This window comes from Microtus pennsylvanicus, chromosome 17 (genome assembly GCF_037038515.1).
Source record: "Microtus pennsylvanicus isolate mMicPen1 chromosome 17, mMicPen1.hap1, whole genome shotgun sequence".
Lineage (NCBI taxonomy): Eukaryota > Metazoa > Chordata > Mammalia > Rodentia > Cricetidae > Microtus > Microtus pennsylvanicus.
This window is the reverse complement of record NC_134595.1, coordinates 30,950,935-30,965,692: the sequence shown is the minus strand read 5'-3', so window position 1 is coordinate 30,965,692 and position 14,758 is coordinate 30,950,935. Positions and strand designations below refer to the sequence as shown.

The window sequence follows — 14,758 nt, the reverse complement described above, 5'->3', positions numbered from 1 at the left end:
CTGGGTAAAAATTACAGTAGCTGGAGGCTGAAGCCCACCTGCTCTAGGGCTTACACAGCGCCTGAAGATGTAGGACACCAAGGCACAGTAGGTTCACTCCAAGAGTGACTGTCACCTGCTACAGCTGTAAAGAAGTGACACATCGCGGTGTGGCATGGGAGCTCATGGGCCCGCTGTGCAGTCCACAGGGGTGGAGTTCATGTAAGACTACTTTCTTTTCCCCCTGCCTTTTTCATTGCGCATTACCTCTTAGCCAGTTCAAATGTGGAGGCCAAGCTTTAAGACTGTGGTTGTCCTGGCTCTGTCTAGGCTGATAGCCAGTAGGTGCCTGGCCAGGAGCTGGTGTGATAGGGCACACCTCCAGGAGCCCTGTGTTGGCACCTCTCTGCCCCTGCCCTGTTTCTATATTCTCCTGACTATCCCAGAAATGATTGCACACACCGGCCTCATGCGTAGTACCCCAACCGCACACGTATGAGGGTACACATGCAACATTCTGGAGATCCCCACGTCAGGTTTCTTCTCCCCTAGAATCAAAAAGCAAATAATCCAAAGTCTGGTCCTAAGTCACCCATTTTGGCACAAAGTAACCCAAGAAAGGCAGAGGACAGGCAGAGAACAACAGGTGGCCGTTTCACTAGGGAGACCCAAGGAAGAGAACGGTAGTGTCTTTCCCGCGTGGAAGAGGGATCTGGGTGTTCCCTGCACAACAGAAGAGACTGGAGCAGTTGAGGGAGGTGGAGGAGCCTGTGCATTCTTTCTCTTAGGAAAAGTTGTGGATGTGTGATAGTCATAGCCCCAGGTGAGCAGGAGGTGAGTGCAGTCCTCTAGGTAGGTGTCCTTGGGTGGGGCAGGTCCCCAACCCGTAGAGGCTCAGATCTTTCTTTTCAGACCCCGTGGCCCTTGGGTGTTACTTGTGCATTATCCCCTGCTATCCTAAATGCCCTGGATGACTCGGGACACAGAACAAATGCTGTGTGTGTTGCAGTTTTATATTATTTTGATAATGATGGTATGAGATGTCCGTGCTCGGTGGGAATGGTTTATTTTGCAGGTATTTTGAGCTGGGTTGGCTGGATCTGTGGATGTGCCACAGTGGGAATGGAGAGTTGATTCTGAGAGAGACTGAATGAGAAGGTTTCTGCTGTGCGAGTTGCCCTGGTGAGCCCTAAATGATGCTGCCCACTCCTCATGAATGTCCAGTGACAAACCCCACCAAGTATGATTCCACCCCGAAGAACCAGTGAGATTTTTGGACTTTTCTAAAAGAGCACAGGTGAGGGGTTAACTGGCAGGAGTGATGACCCCAGAGTAGCTGCCTTGGAAAGTCTTTACCCAGCGTAGATGATGGCTTCCCCATGACCACCTAGATGGAGCCTCCTTCCATTAACCTTTCTAAACCTGGACACACTACTGCCTCCTGAGACCCTGAGGCCATGTGCAGTCAGAGCCAGTTGTAAACAAATGGCTCTAGGAAGTCTGTCCTACCTACTCGTGCTATGCCTGAAGAGGCTTGCTGCTAGCAGCCATGACTGCCGGAGCTGTTGAATAGTCAGGGTTCCCAGCCCTTGGCCTTTTAGCAGCCTTAGGACATCCACATTCAGCACGTGATGAAGACGCACCGCCAATCCCCGTCTTTGAGAGAGTGTTGGCAGCCCACAGGGCCACCAGCGGTGACTCTTGGAGGAAGGCACAGCTGATCTGATAAAGATGGCCGTTGTTTTACAGCACAATGCAGCAGTCTCAAACCCAGGAAACTAGACTCTTTGAGCACGAATCACCAAAATTTGACAGTGCTCTTTGTTATGCCCTGCTAACAAGAGAGCAGGCAGCCGACGGGTCACACTCTGTTTCTGAGCTCAGAGCTTTCCCACGTGGTGGTGGTTTACTTTCAGCACAGTGGCTGCACCTTTACCTAGTCCTATTCAGCCAGCTGTTGCAACTCCGCAGTAAGCAGCCTGCTTCTCTAAGCAGCAGCCTGGCTGCTCAGGCTGTAGCCTGGTGGGAATTCTGTTCCACAGGCACCGCCCCTTCATTGCCACTAAAGGTAGCTTTAGCTAAATCTCTATTGTCCTGTTTGTAAATAAGACTTGAGGTTGAGAGACTGGGGTGAAAGCTCAGAGAGGCTGAGAAGCAACTAACCTTCTCTCTTTGCTGGCTTCTCCGAAAGACCCTGGTTTCTGCTTGGCGCAACCAGAAAAGGCTGCACCACTCCAAACCCCACCCTATTACTTCCCAGGTCTCTCTATCTCTCCCTGATGCCCTCTGGTGCTCTATGATTACTTTCTGTCACTAGTTACTAACTCAGTCTCCTAACACAAGGTTAATTTTATTTAATCAATGAAAATGCAAACTCGGGGTTCACAGTGTGGTCGAATATTCCCAACAGAGTGGCTTTAGATTTGGTGAAAGCTTGGCTGGTCTGTGGTCACATTTTGGGAGGAAGACAAACTGAGACATGTGTGGTCAGTTGAGATGGGCGTGTATGTTGGGGCAGTTCTAGAAAGGGAGAACCAACAGAAGGGGAACCAAATGCACCCCATAACCTGGCAGCATTTAAGAATGCAGTTTAGAGCTGCTACGAAGATTGTCCTGCCTACTCCTGCTATGCCTGAAGAGGCTTGCTGCTAGCAACCATGACTGCCTGGGGCTGTTGAGCGGTCAGGGTTCCCAGCCCCTCTTGGCCTTACAACTTTCAGCATGCAATGAAGACCCAGTGATTTGTGTAGAGCGCCCAGAGAATCTCAGCCTTTGTATAATGACAGCCCTGTCTCTGCAGAACCATGGGTGGCCCTTCCTGTGTGGGCCTGTCATATGTGGGCCTGTCTTGTGGGTGTCATGAGAAGTTCCACCTCTCCTCCCGTTTGGATGCTCGGCTCTGGCAGGCTCAGCTCCCACTGGTGTCCTTACAGCTGTGACTGCAGCCCCCAGTGCTGTCCTCTGCTTGAGGACCAGTCCACAGTTTTGGAGTAGTCCACACGAGACCATCAGACATCTTCAGGGTATCCCAGGCATCCCCCCAGGTGAAGGTAAGACCAATAAAGGTACAGCCTACATGTCACCTGGGACCACCGCTTAAAACGAGCATCCTAGATCAGAGAATGGGATGTGAACTGGTTGGTCCCCTCTCCCAGGTCTGGAAGCTCTAGGGTCTTTGCCACCTTCGTGGATAGGTACAAGATCATGGGTGTCATGTGCAGTAGAAGCCAGGGCACCAGGTTTCCCACGTGGGCTTTGAGTTGCTTTCTCTCTTTTTCTTGAATTGCTCATGTCACGTGCTGCAGCGGGTTCCTGGTGGTCACTTAACATCCAGCAGTTGCCTGAGAGCCACTGTCCCATACCTCACTCTTGATATCCCCCAAAGAGCCTGCCTGGAATGGCCTCCTAACATGTGTCTGGCTAGCATCAGGCTATAGTGAGTGTGTTCTCAGAAGCACGTGGATCTGAAATAGTTTGTTAGTGGATGTTTACTTAGTCTCCTAGAAACAAACGCTGTGGTAAACACCCAGCCTGATTTCTCAGGGATGCTGAAACACATTTAAGCTGTCAACTCCTAGTAACTTTCCCAAATCCAGTAAACTTTTAAAGACTCCAGTCAGCTACGATCACTGCACAGATGTTAGGCTTCTTTTCAAACTGTTCTTGGATCCTGTGTAATGTCAAGCAGAACAGAAATCCATGCAACCCTAATAAAACTGGAGTGGTTTTAAAATCTGCCCATTTATGTTTTTAAGGCCAATTTCACCATGTTGCTTGCGACCAAGTGGTTAGGGTCATCTGTGAGTCTTGAGATGTATGGGCCCACTGGTTGGTTGGTTCCATAGGCCAGTTCAGCTGCTTTTCTGGTCCCTAATGGGGAAGTCACCTACCTGCCCTTCTGTGTTGTCATTTTGTATGTGGCAGTCTGTAGCTCTGCCCCCAGTGATACTGTGTAAGACAGGGGAAGGACATTGATTTTTTTTCTTTTACTAGACTTTGAAGGACATAATGAAAGAGAAGCATATGCTGTGAACAAGGGGAAAAGGGCGACAAAGCCAGGACGAGGAGGTTGTCATGTTTCTGGCATCCTTGAGTCTGGCAGAACAAAATGTGTTTTTCAGTTGGTTGGCAGGAACTCTGGGTTGTCCATGTTTTTATCATTACTTCAACAAGAAGCCGAAGACTCACTGGATGCTGGTCCAGGGCCTGGGGTTGGCGTGTGCATCCAGGAAGAAGTTGTTTCCTGGGTGATTACTTGGAAGTGATTCATATCTAGCCACATGCAGGTCTTCCAGCTCTCTAGCTAGGTTAGACCTGCTGGAATGCTTGGAGAAGGGTCCAGCTTCTCATGGTCACTAGACATGCACTGGGTGTCATTGGTCTCCAGTCAGAAACAGCCAAGCTAGCTTTCTACACAGCTGTTGCTGTCCCAGGAACCTCAAGAGTTGAGCATAGCCATTTATTTTTTAATTTACTTTTATTTTTGGAACAGGGTTTGGCATATCCTCGATTGTCCTTGACTTCACTGTGTAGCTTCTGATCCACCTGCCTCAACTTCTCCAACGCTGGGATTGCAGCTGTGCATCACCGTGTCTAGTTTATGCATGTTGCAAATAGAACCAAGGCTTCATGCATGCTAGACAGGCACTGTAGCAACCAAGCTGTATTCCCAGTGCAGCAGCACCATTCCTAGCAGGGAAAGCACGGCACATATTTGGACCTTGATACACGCAGATCCACGGGGCACCCCACCCCCATCTCTTACATGTCCCACCCTAACACTCAGCAAGCTGGCTGATTAGCTCTCCCCATGTGATCCAAGCATTTAATTGATGCCTCTTTGTCCATGGTGCTCATAACTGGTAAAGAGAAAAGTTGATTGTTTTTCTCTTTTACTTTTCAATTCTTAGTGTTTCTCTTTTTAGCAAAAATATTCAGGAACTGTTCTGATTAGCTTTGCTCACATCACATGCCTTTCTTTGAACCAATCAGCATGTCTGGGCATAAAAAAATATGTTCTGATCAGCCATTCTCTTGGAGTATAGCAGTGAGATCTGCCTCACTCTTGGCTCCTGAACTTTTGGTATGGAGGTAGATCCAAGCAGTGTGTTATATCTACAGAGTAGCAAGTGTTCTTAGAAATTTTAACCAATGGGCCTGTCCATTGCATTTCATCTACCTATGACTTGGCATGCATAGTGGATCTGAAAACGATGCGTGCATTCTCAGACAGGTGTCTCCATGACTTCATGATGTTTCCTGGAAATGTTTCCCTCCTGGTCCATGCAAGGACGTATGTGCTTGTCATAACTACGATGGGTACAGATCACAACACCCGAGGAAGACCGGGACCAGCACTGTGTGTGTGTAATCTCAATACAGATGGAACCTCATACCAACAGCAGACTACAGATGACGACAGCTTCTTGTGACCCTAATGAGATTGGCCCAGACCAAAAGGGAGCCCAGATAAAACCGGTAGTGCCGTCCAGCCTCCGTCCATAGAGGTTTCCAGGGTGTACTGTCTTAGGATCTAGGCAGAGGCACTCGTGGTGTGTGATAATACACAACTCTTCCTGGGCCTGAGGCTGGCCTAATCCCTGTGACCATGACGTCAGCACATGTGACCAGCAGTTTCTATCTTCTGAGCCTTACTGCTTATTGATACACATTTAAATTTAACACCGTGACAGACAGGAGGAGAGGAAGTAACGAGACACGACTGTTGTTCCGTGAGGGCCAAATGAGTAAACCAGCTGTGAGGAAAGGACAGTATGTGTGGCCACAGGAGAGGCTTGATGACAGAACCAGTCCACACTGCCTACCCTTTGCACACCGGTAGGAAGATGGCTGAAGCTGCATGAAGTAAGGTTCAATGCCTGCATAGAACAGGGCTAAAGAATTGTCACAGCCGTCACCATCAACTAGAAGTGACAGTAACATAGTACAGACTTAGAAGGTGACGATGGAGGTAGACAGGAGTTCCCAGAGCACCTCTGGACTTTGGAACTGACTCAGATTATGGTGGTGGTGATCTGCTAGACCCCAACACCCCAGAGCCCCTCTGCACTCAACTATTGTGTCCTACCCATCAAGATTGTTGACTTGTTCAGCACATACCAGCTTGGGGGAGGCGGGCACACCAGCATCAGTGGCACGTAGACCTTGCTCTTAGATCTTCCAGATGCAAGTTAGTCTTGGAGGAAGCAAGCTGTTAGGACTTAGCCATAGGGCCAGTAGCTCCATCCCCAGGAAGAGGGCACAAAGACATTTTGCCAGCTCTGTATGGACAGCTGGTGTGGTGATGGGTGCTCCCCAGCGTGAGGTTCTGGTCCTCTCAATGATGAGTCCCCTTTGGGAGGAGCAGAAGCTGGAGGCAAGGCATACTGCGTTCCATCTAGTAAACGAGTGACATAGGATCACAGCACAGATGATGTCCCAGAGACCTGGGGCAGAACCGGGTGTGACTTTCAGAACACTAAGTGTGTGCTTCTACAAAAGGAATATTCAAAGTGCAGACTGGCATCTAGCTCAGTGACGGGGCTGTGGTGTGGCAGGGTGTTGGTTGGCTGGCTGGAGCCCTGGGTTCCATCTCTGGAGGGGTAGGGGGACCCAGGAGAAACTTTCAGCAAGGATCACCTGGATCAGAATTGTTACTGCCTGGGAGCCAAGAAATAAAAAGAGACATTGGAAGAGCCTAAAATAACTTTCTGGTCTTTTGTGAAAATAACTTCTTCTACGGCACAGTCAGGCACAGCTCAGTGATGGGACTGTCTGAGAAGTGGGTCTCGTAGCCCATGTCACCACCATGTGGACATCAGCAGCTGTCTCAATATAGCCTAGGGGAGTAGTGGTGTAACAGTGTATATAATCTAGGATTTCTACTCCAGCTTCTGCTGCCCCGGACAAACCCTCTCTTGGCTCCCAAGTTGTTCTCTGCCAAATTTTAGACATTGGCCCCCATTGTTATTGTTGGGTCCTTTGTTTTAGTGAACACCTGACTGTAACAGGTGTTACTATCGGCTGTGTCACGTGGAGCGTGAAACATTGGTGAACGGCTTCCTTCTGCAGCTTGGGATTTGTGTTCCCTTCTTCTGAGGTTGTTTCACCACCTCCTCCCCTCTCCAGTGGGATCTTTGCCCAACATCTTGCTCTTATTGTTTCCCCTTGTCTGCCCAGTTACTCTCTTGCTGGAGACTGGAGCCCTATTGACTTTTTGGGGGGATATCTGTACCAGTCAGGGTTATGCACACTGACTAAGGCCTCAAGACCGTAGTGCCTGTTCCTCCAAAGTGCCCTTTTTAGACCTCCATCAGGTGTCTCAGCAGCGGCAGGGGAGAAAGGCTGTGGGACCTTGGGAGCTTCACTGTCACCAGCCTTGGTAGTCACAGCTTCAGATTGGTGCAGGTATTTTGCCTGCCTCTCTAGTTGCCTTGCTAGGAAGGGAGCACTCTCCCTGTTAGGGATCAGGGCTCTGCTGCTCCTGTGCATTGGCCGACGGCTTTCTCCCAGCGTCCTTCGTGTGTCCCGGGGTGTGGAGCGTCACTGACTTTTGCTCAGATTGTTGGGGTCACAGGCATTGCATCTGCAAGTGGGGAGCCTTTGTCACAGTCTTTCCTAGGAGCCAGGTGTGCAAGAGAACTCTGTTTCTTCAGTGGAGTCTCAGGTTCTCCCAACAGCCTTGCCCCGTACTGGTCCATCTCATTCTGCCCTTTCCTCCTCTCTTCCAGGAATGGAGGAGTCAGTTCAGTCCTTCTCCTTGCCCTCCTCCTTTTCCTCTGGCATGGACTTAAGTGACGTCACCTGAGGTCAGCCTCCTCCCCCAGTGTCCCACCCACGGAGACGCTGGGCAGGCTCCGTGGTTAGCCCCCACTCACTCTTAGCACACTGCTGTTGTCATTTTCTATTTCCCACCATAAGCTTAAAAAGCATGGCAGTGGAAATCTGTTTTGGTTAAGTTTTATAAACTAGTATATTACCAATAACGCCTGTTCCCACTGAAAAAATGCTATGTGGTCCAAAATTCCTTTTAAAAATCACAATACTAAACTTTTCCAAAGCCCCAATCTCATAAAGTACTGACTTAACATAGTTTTAAAAGCCACATTAATTTTTAAAGGAGTTTGGCACGTTTGTGATTTGGTTTGTTTTCTGTTCCCTTAGGGAGAGCCCAGAGGCCTGCCGTGCTCAGTGCGTCTCAGTCCCCTTTGCTTAGATGACAGGGAGACCACGATGCTTGCCGGGACATTTGCAGCTTCATCATGAAACTGAGGGGAAAAGAAAGTTATCTTCTAAAAGTGGAGGAAACCTAGCGCCATCCATTTCTGTTCTTCCTCCTTTGTCGGCACTGGGGCTCTGGGCCAACTGGCACCTGCTGCAAGGGTCACTGGGTTAGGCTCAGTTGTGAGAATGAGTCCTCCCCTTTGTAGGGGTCTTAAACACAACTTCAGTGTAACTTTATTCAGGCCCTCATTTGTGCGTGCATGATCAGACAGCCAACACAATTAAGACCTGGTTTCTGAAGGTGGTCTGTCCTCTTGGTCTCTGAAGCATAGGGATAGTTTTGAGCTATAGTCCTCTGAGTGTGGAGTGGGAGAGGCTTATCCAGGTCCATTCGTCTTCCACATAGTCCCAGAGTGAGGAGAATGACACACAGGCTCGTGGACTGTCTGCGACAGGGTCACGTTAGGGTCATGTGGAGCTTGGCATTCACGTGGAAGAGTGGAAGGTTGAGGAATCGAACGTTCCGCTCTCCTGCAGGCTGACTGAGGGAAGGGCTTTCTGTACCTTAGTGTCTGAACGGCTCCCAAGAAACCCTGGGCCTGTCTTTGCTGAATGTGTCACAGACAGTTGTGGGGATAACTCAGTGAGATGCTTGGCAGTGTCGGTGTGAGAGGGCACTTAGCATTGCTGGCGCTCTTGGTTGCTTGGAGAACTGTTGATGCAGTAACAACTTTTAGTCCAGTTACTGAGAATGATGAAACAGGAACGGCAGACATCTGTGGCAGTGCGTAACTCCAGGCAGTTCCTTTCTTGGAATAGGAAAATTCCACTTACTTTTATTTTTACCCCTTAAATCAGAACTGGACAGAGATGGGACCCTGGCCCAGCATGCAAGAGGAATAAACCATGACGGCTCCTCCTGTGTGAGCTGAAACAGAAGGAACCCAGTTATCTGGCATGTGGTGCCCCAGATTTGGAGCTGATTCTGCAGTGAGAGTCTCAGAATAGTCGCCTTGAAATTGGCTGAGGTAGGGTGGTGAGAAACACCCCTAATCAGACCTTTAAAAGTGTGCTTTAAAGCCAGAGAACACGGCTGCGCCACTGTCTTGGTTCCCAGCCCTGGAGGTAACTGTGTGGGAGTCCTGAGTTATAGGGTGGGCCTCCAACCCTGGCATTGGCACCTTCACACACAGATGGAGTGACATAGGTTATTGATACCTACCAAAGAGGTCAGGTGTGGATTGGTGACACCTTTTGAAAATGAACTACCTTGGTGCAGTGTAATGTTGGGTGATTATAACCAGTAGTCAGAGAAAGTTGGCAGTCATTCTTAGGACAGCTTCATAGGACAGCCATGTGCTGCCAATGTATGGCTGGAGAAAGCAGACTTGTAAGAGAATAATTTAGAATTTGGATATCAGATAGACACTTTAAGTCTTGCACTTATGTATGTAAGTATGTAAGTACTTGCACGTATGTTGGCAGCACATACACTAAAGTTGTAAAAGCCGAGAACTTTTGCATGACCCCTGGGCAAAGATGACTTTTAGATTCCATTAAAAAAAAATCCACAATAAAATTGAAATTGGAATTTGGTTACATCCTGAAATTTTCAGCATTAAACAATGAAACACAAAATCCAGCGTATCCCAGAATCTACAATACTTTTGATTCTCAGAAAACGTGAGATATTCAGGTCAAGGGTGCTTGGCTGATGAAGCCTGGGCAAATGGTCCCGAACTCCAGCTGTTGTGATCCACTGGAATAATTCCCATGTCTAGCATTTCTGACTTGGGATCCTGACCTCAGCGCAGAGATGCTAGCCAGGCACCAGCCTCCTGCCAATGACGCTTCCCTCTGGGAAATGGTGGAAGACAAATGTCGTGTGTTATTTTGGTAGTTATTGGGCCTGGTTTCTCCGGACCCTGGTGTGTCAAACACAGCAGAGTTACCAGGTGGTGATGTGTTCCCTTTAATCCTGGTCTACTTTCTCACAGTCTTTGTTCCCTGGTTCCTGAGTGGACTATCTCAGGGCAGTTTTCTCTAGTTGGCTTTTGTTTCCTGATTTTGCTGAGATTCTGGAACCTTCGCACAATCCTATCGCCCATGGGTGTTCTTGGAACTGAAACATTGAAATAGGAATTGCGAGTTCTGTATCTCAGGATGTAAGTGTTGTCGAAGCTGTCAGGGCCTCTGGGGTGGAAGAAGGTGCCCTCCCCAGTTTGGCAGTGCTGGGGATGTGTCTATGAGCCCTTCACTTGTGTTTGTGGCATCTGTTCTGTAAAGATGAGGAATTCCAGGACGGTTCAAAGTGATTCAGCTGTCTGGAAGCATCTCCCATGGCAAGGTCCAAGGGAGTAGACAGGAGCTCTGTGTAGGGTGCTTGCTGGCTAGAGTGTCACTGGAGAGAGTCCTTGTTTATGTCTGGAGAGGGGGAGCCAGGGCTGCTGCTGCAGGACCTTCCAGGGTCCCATTCTTTGCCTCTTGCTGTGGAGACAATGCATTGTAATGGGGACATGAGCATGAGACCAGACCATCCAGAGCAAGACAAAGAAGCCCCACGTAGATCCAGCACTGGAGTTTCCCTCCATAGGCACCAGGCAGGAGCTGCTGGAATGACTGGGTGGCACTTGTGAAGATAGGACACAGGCAGAGTTCCACCCCTGGAGGGACCCACTTCCAGCCAAACCCAGAGATCCTTAGGTCGACCACATACACACCTTCTCCTATGCGTACGGAGCTTCAGAGCATGTCTTGGGCTTGCCAGCTAGCTGCTGTGACCCACAGAGGTGGTTCCTCTGGCAGCTGGACGATTACATCACTCAGGTATCATTAAAGCTAGATCTCAAAGGACCATGGGAAAGACTTTTATATCACCACACAAATTCAAACCCTGGTGAGTGTTCCTGGCCTGATCTCTAGGCCCAGGGTGGGAATGAAGGGGTTTTCCCAGAGCCAGGAGTGGCAGGTTGCTTTGCAAACATTGTTTTTCCTTTGAGGTTTGACATCATTCTGTCTCATCAAGAAACATCAGGTTCCCTGTCTCTTATTTCAGCAGTAAAATCAAGGAAGTAAGGCTGACGGCTCCCCCGCCTCTTGTTTGTTCGCCTGTTGGTATGTGTGTGCTCTGGGAAGCATGAGCTGACCTTGGCTGGAACTGTGAATCCCAGCAGCAGTCGTACCAGCCAGTGCCGCTCGTTGCTGTGCCGCACTCTGTGTTTTCTTACCCAGCAGGATGGCATCCTTGGCATTTTCTTACTGGGGTCACTGAGGTGGAGGAGGTAACTGTGATGAGGCTGGGTTTGGGGGTGCACTCTGTGTTTTCTTACCCAGCAGGATGGCATCCTTGGCATTTTCTTACTGGGGTCACTGAGGTGGAGGAGGTAACTGTGATGAGGCTGGGTTTGGGGGTGCACTCTGTATTTTCTTACCCACCAGGATGGCATCCTTGGCATTTTCTTGCTGGGCTCACTGAGGTGGAGGAGGTAACTGTGATGAGGCTGGGTTTGGGGGTGCACTCTGTGTTTTCTTACCCAGCAGGATGGCATCCTTGGCATTTTCTTGCTGGGGTCACTGAGGTGGAGGAGGTAACTGTGATGAGGCTGGGTTTGGGGGTGCACTCTGTGTTTTCTTACCCAGCAGGATGGCATCCTTGGCATTTTCTTGCTGGGGTCACTGAGGTGGAGGAGGTAACTGTGATGAGGCTGGGTTTGGGGGTGCACTCTGTGTTTTCTTACCCAGCAGGATGGCATCCTTGGCATTTTCTTGCTGGGGTCACTGAGGTGGAGGAGGTAACTGTGATGAGGCTGGGTTTGGGGGTGCACTCTGTGTTTTCTTACCCAGCAGGATGGCATCCTTGGCATTTTCTTGCTGGGGTCACTGAGGTGGAGGAGGTAACTGTGATGAGGCTGGGTTTGGGGGTGCACTCTGTGTTTTCTTACCCAGCAGGATGGCATCCTTGGCATTTTCTTGCTGGGGTCACTGAGGTGGAGGAGGTAACTGTGATGAGGCTGGGTTTGGGGGTGCACTCTGTGTTTTCTTACCCAGCAGGATGGCATCCTTGGCATTTTCTTGCTGGGGTCACTGAGGTGGAGGAGGTAACTGTGATGAGGCTGGGTTTGGGGGTGCACTCTGTGTTTTCTTACCCAGCAGGATGGCATCCTTGGCATTTTCTTGCTGGGGTCACTGAGGTGGAGGAGGTAACTGTGATGAGGCTGGGTTTGGGGGTGCACTCTGTGTTTTCTTACCCAGCAGGATGGCATCCTTGGCATTTTCTTGCTGGGGTCACTGAGGTGGAGGAGGTAACTGTGATGAGGCTGGGTTTGGGGGTGAGCCCGGTTTAAACAGAATTGATAATGATAGAGTGTGGGTACAGCGAACTTTCAGCTGTTGTTCTTGGGGTGTCTTCTCTGTGTCAGCTGGGACAGAGCCCTTCTAAAAAGGGAAGTCGTCTCTCTTCTAGCTGAATTGGATTTGGGGAGGGACCTGAAGTCACTGAGTTCTCCTGTGGCTTTGACATGCCCATGTGGGAAGTCCTCAAGCTTGTCTAGGGGGCAGCTATCTTGTCCCTGCTGACACAGACCCCACTCCCCAGAACATCTCCATCAGACCCTTTCCTGGGATTCTGCTTTGCTTTTCAGGGTGGAACATCGCAGCACAAGTGTGTGTTTGTGTCTCGTGGTGTTGGAAGGGTTCATTGTGTTCCGCATTGAATAGGTGATGACAGGCAAGAAGAGTTCCATGTTAAGTCAGGTCAGGTGCAGACAGGAGGAGAGAGGGCTGGTGTGTGTGTGTGTGTGTGTTCACGTTTGTGTATGCTTGCGTAGGAAGGATGGCTGGTCCCCCTTGGCCTTAGAAACCCCTTATTTAATGAGGGCCTTGGATACTTTGAGTCGGTGTGGAAAATGTAGTTCGTTCTTCAGCTTTGTTGATGAAGTGGCCCGGACCTGTGACTGTGGCAGAAGTGGCTCTGGAAGGTTCTTGCAAACATTTTTTTTGAGTTCAGTGGGTTCGTTATAGTCCTTTCTGTGAGGCATCTACACAGGGGACCCAAGAGGAGAGCCAGGAACTGATGCATGTCCCACCTGAGCGTCTCAGAGCAGAGCGGGTGTCTCTGGAGGTGGCCTGTCTCCACGGTGCGGACCTCGTAGTCTAGTCCTGGATGTGTTTGGTGGCCCACTTTGGGCTGCCCTCTGCCAGTCTTCCTTCCTTTTTGTCCCGGTATCCCAGCAGGGCCCCAGGCGGTCTCTTGCTAACCCCACGTGATCTCTAACACCTGCTTGTCAGTTGGCTGCACCGCTCTGTCTCGACTGTGCAGTTCCATTCGGTAGCTTTGTCTAACGTGTGTAGTAGTCGGGCATCCTTCCCTAACTGTGACCTGTGACTCTGGAGACACCATCCTCATGTTGTTGTATGTTTTCCTCCCGAGCACTGGGTTTCCCTTGAGGAGAATGCAGGTTCTCAGATGCTGCTAAGCATGAAAAAGCATTTCTGGGTTTTGAGAGCCCACCCTCGCCCCCTTCCCAGTGGGTGAGAATCTGTCGATTTATGTATTAAGTTCTACATGAAAAGCCTACGCTCCTCAGCCAGGGTTCCTGGCATTGCAACAGGAGGCCGTGCCTGCTAACCAGAAGGGAGCACGGGTTCTTAGACACATGTTTCAATCAGAGTTCAGCTCTAAGAATGCAGCACTGCGGGAGACATCTAAAATCTACTCCTCTGTTCTCCCGGCCAGCTTGCCCCAGCGGTCACCTGGCCTAGAGTGTATTTTTCCGCAAGTGAAGCCCGTGTCTGTCTGCCCCCAATCCTCTGTTGCCTTCTGTAATGGTGCCTTTTGTGTGTGGCAGGTGGCAGGTTCAAGAAGGAGATTGTGGTTGATGGACAGAGTTATCTACTTCTGATTAGGGATGAAGGGGGCCCCCCGGAGGCACAGGTGAGTACCGCATGCACATCCAAGCCAGACTCTCTTTTGCTCTTTGACTTTATCTAAAAGCCTGAACAAGAAATGTCAAGTTTTAAAATAAGGGAATTTAGAAACCCATGAAGTTTGGCTCTATGTGGCTTTTTTTTAAAAAAGTTTTTAAGAAGGAAGGAAAAGCAGATACATCTGCTATCATATTCTGTCAGGGTCACTTTTAGAAATTTCTGTGCTTTTAAAAATTTGTCTCCCACCCCCAATTTGATGCCAGAGTAGCATCATTTTCAGGGTCACTGGGTGGAACTGGGAGGCACAGGAGTGGGCATCCCCACTCCCACCAGCAGCCCCCCACTGAACACTAGTTGTAGTGTACCTTGATTCCCTTGAAAAATTTCTAGAAAGATAACACCACTGTTTTTATCCAGCTTACTACACGCTGATCTTCTAGCCAAGACCTTAAACTCAGCCCACACCCCTCCAGGGCAGACACACAGGACATTTCTGTCTTGATCACTCTCCCTGTAAAAGATGGATTAGATAGCAGTGGTGACTGAGGTAGATGGTGCTGAAGCACTGAGCACCCCTGGAGATGCTGTGAGTTGCTGTATTTCTGTCACTCTGTAACACGAGGGTCCAGGA

At 49.6% G+C, this 14,758-nt stretch overlaps 1 protein-coding gene across 8 annotated transcripts in view; it reads left to right on the top strand.

The window, feature by feature from the left end:
- Agap1 (ArfGAP with GTPase domain, ankyrin repeat and PH domain 1) overlaps positions 1-14,758 on the top strand; it is a 448,779-nt gene that overhangs the window by 165,540 nt on the left and 268,481 nt on the right. For all 8 annotated transcript variants that reach the window (XM_075951804.1, XM_075951805.1, XM_075951802.1 and 5 more), the window contains exon 4: positions 14,049-14,134. In XM_075951804.1, coding sequence (XP_075807919.1) covers positions 14,049-14,134 — 86 coding nt within the window. The remainder of the gene's footprint in view (positions 1-14,048; positions 14,135-14,758) is intronic.